The sequence below is a fragment of the Chelmon rostratus genome, chromosome 20 (genome assembly GCF_017976325.1).
Source record: "Chelmon rostratus isolate fCheRos1 chromosome 20, fCheRos1.pri, whole genome shotgun sequence".
Classification (NCBI taxonomy): domain Eukaryota; kingdom Metazoa; phylum Chordata; class Actinopteri; order Chaetodontiformes; family Chaetodontidae; genus Chelmon; species Chelmon rostratus.
This window is the reverse complement of record NC_055677.1, coordinates 6,806,504-6,812,860: the sequence shown is the minus strand read 5'-3', so window position 1 is coordinate 6,812,860 and position 6,357 is coordinate 6,806,504. Positions and strand designations below refer to the sequence as shown.

General features: G+C 43.0%; 1 protein-coding gene across 1 annotated transcript; it reads left to right on the top strand.

The window, feature by feature from the left end:
- The first annotated feature begins 1,277 nt into the window (after positions 1-1,277).
- On the top strand, positions 1,278-3,876 carry LOC121623921 (C-C chemokine receptor type 9-like). The gene is made up of 3 exons (XM_041961455.1): positions 1,278-1,539; positions 1,693-1,751; positions 2,525-3,876. Exons 1-3 carry the CDS (start codon positions 1,536-1,538, stop codon positions 3,572-3,574), a joined length of 1,113 nt encoding a protein of 370 aa, XP_041817389.1. The 5' UTR covers positions 1,278-1,535; the 3' UTR covers positions 3,575-3,876.
- Positions 3,877-6,357: the final 2,481 nt, after the last annotated feature.

Below are 6,357 nucleotides of genomic sequence, written 5' to 3'. Positions count from 1 at the left end.
TTCGCCACTTTCTTCAACAGCTTGTTCTCAGAAGGAAAACACTCATCTGATCATGACACGGCCGTTTCCCTGCGCCTCACCGATTGATTAAAACCGAGAAACGCAACCGAACCACACTGCGTAGAAATCTGAAGAGCCGATGGCCCCCACGCTCTGCGTCGAGTGTTCATGATGCGCGAGGACTGAAAGAGTTATATCAGGCTGGGAAGTGAAACTGTGAAAAGACAGACTGGGTGCTGTCTTCTATGGGCTTCCATAGAGAGGCCTCACAAGGGTAAGACACATTCACAGAAAACACAAGAAAAGTGATTTAAACACTGGACTAGTAAAGGTTTTAAACCACGTAATCGTTTTGCAAACTCAGACCTCATTCAATCCTGTTCTCGCGATGACTTTGCTAATTTTTTTACTGTCACTTTTGTTTTTTTGGGGCTGTCGGTGAAGCAGTTGGTATTACAGGGACTTTTCTCTTTGCCATGTTTGTACCACTGTGGTCAGCTATGTGACTATTTGTCATTTGATTCATTTCCCTTTACTCTTGGCAATCCCAATGAACTTTCCCTCTTCCTGTCTGCACAGAAGTTTCTTGGTTTTCCAGAAAATGTCACACGGATGCCTTCTAACTTGGCAGCAGCTGATTCTGCAATATCTGCATCAGTGATTATAGCGCGGTGCCTTGGCCTGGGTTTAAACCGGAGTCACACAGTTAAACTTGATTTGGATGAAGCAAACTCAATTCCAGTTAAATGCAGAGGTAGACATTTTGGGAAATAGGTGCATTCACTTCATTGTGAAGAATTAGAGGAGAAGATCGTACAAAGGTATAAAAATCCACCTTCCAACACCTCTAAAACATGACTCATAAACTCACTTCATCTGTCTATCCGTAGAGTTTCAGCTTATTTCTTTGAATTCTTTGACAGTGAAAGTCCTAGAAAACTGAAACCTCACACCGCTGATTCTTATTTGTTCAGTGCGAGGACATATTAAGGGGAAAGCTGATTGGTCATTTGAGGCGCTAAAGCACACTGCCTGAGCTTTGAAACAGCGGGGCTTACAACATCTCATCATCGAGTATCACTTGCTCCCCGGGGTTTTCAGTTTCATGCATCACTCATCTGTGGTGTGACGTGCTCCACCTGTGTACACAAAGTGTGTCAAAAATGGGCTTGAACTTGATCAAACTTGATCGACTGTGGAAGGAATGTGGGTGTACTGTTTTGGTTCCCGCCTGATGGCCATGGTTGAGTGGGTTAAGTTGAAAAGTCGCAGCTTCCCTGTGAAACCAGCACACCGTTGCCACCGTTCAATGGTCTTTTTTAATAGCACTGTACAGCTGTATTTGGTGCAAGAAATACACAGCAGCGAGGGTTGAGCGCTGTGCTTTCACTGCAGACAAAGATGGAATGATACACAGCAGCACGTGACCCTGTGGTTAAAGGGAAACCATATAAGCAAGGGAAGATGAGACCAGTTGCTAAAGTTACCACTTACAACTCAGCAAAGAGAGATTGGTCTCTACGTCTCATCACTGAATGGGTAAGTGATTTGTTGCACTGCTGCAAAAGTGTTTTCTCTTCAGCCTTTAAGCTTCATTTTCCACATATGTTGTGTTTTTTCCTTGTTCTGTTTTTACAAGACTACAAGGTTGTGGCATCTTGTCTTATATAAAAATCCTCTGCTTCTTTGTAGATAACATGGAGGAGTCTTTTACAACTTTAATGACCACAGAAACTGGTTATACTGGAACAGTAAGTAATAATTTGAGATAAATATCTGAAGCCATGACTCAAATAATAAACAATGACTCTGTGATATAGAAAATGCTGATGTTTGTATGATTTGAGTAGGTTAAAGGGGCTGGAGGAGAGCAATGAAGTCTGAGCATGTTTAGTTAAATGCTGCAGTGTTTAAAGTATGATTTCAAAGAATACACTTAAAAATGTTTTGCATTCTTTTGTGTTTTTGATTCCATGCTACAGGTACAGTAGATTTATCTGAAGCAGACATCTGTAGGATACTCAAATGCGACATTCACAGCCGTATCAGCATCAAATTTTCCATCGTTTGTGAAAACCTGAGCGCCGGTTTCACCACGCTGTTTATCTCTGCCCTAAATCTAAACTTGATGCTTTTGGGGTACTGGGTTCTGCTGTGGGCCCCTTTCTGTATACCCCCAGAGGATCGTTCACCCCCCCCCCCCCCCCCTTTCAGGCTTGGATAGCAGCAGGAAGTTGTGCAGAAGTGTGGTTTCTCCTGCACAGACACAACACCTGCACCTAAGAGCAGTTTCTTTGCTCGCTCTGGTTAGCGTTTACGTCACAGAGAGCGTTTGATGTCATGTCACTGTGTCCCCGCTAGAAGCATGTTATGTTATGAAACCCCCACAGCAGTTAGTGAGTTGGGTAACAAGGACAGAAAAATATGCCTGACACAGGAAATAAAAGCAAAGAAAAAAGAGCAGTGTAACTGTTGCACATAACACTCTTCAATACCACATCAGATAATCTGTTTTTGATTGCAGGACCCTTCTGACTACACAGATTACTATGATGCAGGACCGACCGACATCACAGGCATGTGCAACAGAGGCTGGGTCAGGGCGTTTCGTGGGCGGTACGAACCACCTCTCTTCTGGATCATCTTCATCCTTGGTGCTGTGGGTAACCTGATGGTGGTTTGGATCTACACCATGGTGCGCAACCGCCTGAAAACAATGACCGACGTGTACCTGCTAAACCTGGCGGTGGCTGACCTCCTCTTCCTGTGCATGCTGCCCTTCTGGGCTGTCGATGCCATCAAGGGCTGGGACTTTGGCGTCGGCCTCTGCAAAATGGTGTCTGCAATTTATAAAATCAACTTCTTCAGCAGCATGCTCCTGCTCACCTGCATTAGTGTCGACCGCTACATTGCTATTGTACAAGTCACCAAAGCCCAGAACCTGAAGAAAAAGAGGCTGTTCTACAGCAAACTTGTCTGCCTGGGTGTCTGGTTTGTCTCCACTCTCCTGGCTCTCCCTGAGTTTATCTTCGCCCAGGTTAAGACCAACCAAAAGGGGCAGTCCTTCTGTACCCTGGTCTACTGGAACAACGTAAACAACCGGACTAAAATCCTGGTGCTGTCCCTGCAGATATGCATGGGCTTCTGCCTTCCTCTCCTAGTTATGTTCCTTTGTTACTCTGTCATCATTCGCACACTTCTGCAGGCCAGGAGCTTTGAAAAGCATAAGGCTCTGCGGGTCATCTTTGTTGTGGTTTTTGTGTTTGTTTTCTCTCAGCTGCCGTTCAATAGTCTGCTGATCGTGGAGGCCTCGCAGGCAGCTAATACCACAATCACCGACTGTGACACTATATTTGGTTTTGATGTGGCCGGACAGGTTGCCAAGAGCCTGGCGTACACTCACGCCTGCCTGAACCCGTTCCTGTACGTCTTCATTGGAGTTCGGTTCAGACAAGACCTCATGAGGATTTTGAAGATGTGTGCTGGCAGCAGAGGGCTCAGTAAAACCCAGCCAGTTCCAAAACGTCCCTCGGTCATGTCAGACACTGATACTACCCCTGCTCTTTCCATATAAATGCCCGTTTTCCTAAAATCCGAACCCTGAGACCTGAGCCTAGTTTATGATCGGATGTTTCTTTTGTTCTTTCATGCATTATTTGCTACAAGCAGAGCAACAATAACATTTTCAACTTGCAAGCAAAAAAGTCTTTACAGTTTATATTCATGACATTCATATTCTGACAGTCCTTAACACATTTTTTTAGAATCATTGTATAAACTGTATATTACTGTAAATACTGTTTTTTAAATGTTTGGGGGTTTTTTTATATTTGTTCCATCATGTATTTCTCATGTGCTGCTGTAACCAAACCAAAATAAAAGTGTATTTTTGATTTTTCGGGTACAACACAACAATTAAAAGTGAGAACAAAATCTAAAGTATTCTGCAGCTTTCTTCATTGCTACTCTGTCCCCACAGCACAAAAACAAGAGGGAAGGAGATGCAACAGTTGTTTTCAAGTATGTATACTATAAATGATGATGATGGTGACAACAATTTATATATGCTTGAGAGAGTGCTTGACTGCTTTCACTGGTGTAACGTACATGGTGTGTGGTGGAAAACCCACTTGAATGTGGCTAGCTCAATCCACAATCTTTTCGATCTGACGAGACATCCTCTCGAGCGACTGTGCCATCGTCTGTCTCTTAACTGCTCAACCTCGTCTGGGTTTGGCTATGACTTGGCAGTTTCACTGTGGAAGCCAACGGATGTCCATTTAAACTGACATGAAAGAATTTTCCCACAATGACCCCACAGCGGCTGTAGTTCAGACAGGTGGCAGACATACAGACAGACAGACATGTGTCAAGGCCTCAAGAACTTTCCACATGCAGCCACAGCTTTCGAAGCCCATAATTTCAGTTTTGCCAGCTTCAAAAAGCGGCACACTGAATTTTTGGACGCATATTTTTTAGTCAAAGCCACACAATCTGCATGAAATTCAATGCAGAATCTAGCAGGAGACTTGTTTTTACATGTGTGGCCTGTGCCACTTAAAACTGAGAACATCAAAGCCATGCACCCCTACGTAGTGGGTTGGTGGCCTGCTTTTCATTCCTCTCTGATGGGTGAGCTGTAGGCGACGAGCCCTGCGTCACAGCCTCACGACACGTCAGCACAGAAACTGCTTCAATCAATCTGAAATGATCTGAAATTGGTAAATGCAAAGAGTCAAAGCAGAGGTTTGAGGTTGGCAGCATCGGTTGATCTGTCCACCTCATCTCCCTGAAGCAAATCAAGTCAATGTATCGAAACATTCACATCAAAAGGTCAAAGAGAAACATTTGTATTAAAATTTGTAGTATGATGTTGTATATGTAGTATGACTGTGAGCTCAGTGGATTTAGATGTTTGATTAGGCTCTAAAGTTGGTTTGGAGTTGGAAATTAAACCAAAAGATCTTGAATTCAAGCTTTCAGATGTTTTTGTACATATACTGGCACATAGAAAGGAAAAGGGAAAGACAGATGGAGGAAGAAAACAAGAGAAGCACCATATGTGGTACGTACAGTCTGGCACATCAACGGTAAAAAACAATGGCTGGGATGTTATTGTGGCCACTGAGGTTGGCCCCAGACAACCTGCTGCCTACCTGCTGAATTCAGGTGAGACCACATTCTCTCATTTTGCCTCTTTCTGTCACGACAGGAAACCATCAGCCGAGTGAATAACAACATGCCTCTGCTTTACTGTAGTAATGGCAATATTATCACTCAGAGCATCATTTGCATATTCTGCATAAGTTTGTGCATTCCACTTTAATGTTTAAACCTAGCTTTGATGCTCTACACAGGGTAAATCCCTGAGTTCAAGTTCTCACACCTCTTTAAAAAGGAGAAACTGCAACAGTGTGTCACATCCTATTGCAAAATCAAATATATCTTCTTGTTTCAGAACTGATGTTGTAATAAGTAAAAAGATTATATGTGATCTATGTTGGTGAAGAATTTGCTCCATGAATAAAACCAGATCCTCTGCAGATGTAGTTTGGCCCTTATTGAACCTATACTTCTTTTCAAATCAGGGACAAAAGCCACCTGAGCTAGATTGAGATGGTGGCTTGTAGGCGATGGGTGTCCCAGAGACCCCGATGACTGCTGTTTTTGACCAGCAGGTTTTTGGCGAGGCCAGGTCTGTAATTAGACTGCAAACCACCCGCTTCACTTTGAGTTTGAAACTCTTCCCTCTGCACACAATTGACCATTTTAGAGATTGTTTTGTGGTATTATTGTGTTCTGTATACTGTTTGTACAGGAATCCTTTATGTTTTGTGCTTTTGTTTTTGTACTTGCGTTGTTATTTATTTATTTTTTTTTTAACTTGGCTATCTGACAACAAGTCAAATTTCCCCAATATCTGGGATGATAAAATGACTGAACTGAACCTACATAAGATCAGTATGAGAACGACTGATTCCTTTGGAGAGCATCTCCTTAGCACAGGAGGTGGACAGGAGGCCTCATGTTTGTCAGCAGCAGTTCAACAAAAGCTCCACTAAGACAATGATGTTTCCTGAACTACTATATCAGATGTCCTTGTATCAGTGGATCCATTTTAACTATTTATTTTTCTCTGACGTATCCCCGTACATCAGATGAGCTCAAGATGCCCTTTGTCGTACCCTGTCAATTGGTTGACAGTATTTTTCTGCAGAAAAAACATGGTGGCTTTGCTGAATCCTTGATGGGAATCTCTACAAAAGGGTCCCTGTCGATGTTTAAATTTGATCTCTTTTTTCTTTTCCTCAGCTGTCGGGATTGCATTTATACTCCCACCATCTGGAGAGAAAGAAA

Excerpts from the sequence above, each read along its gene's own strand:
- LOC121623921 (XM_041961455.1), top strand. Across the intron at positions 1,752-2,524 it reads AAACTGGTTATACTGGAACA|GACCCTTCTGACTACACAGA; the intron begins GTAAGTAATAAT and ends TTTTGATTGCAG.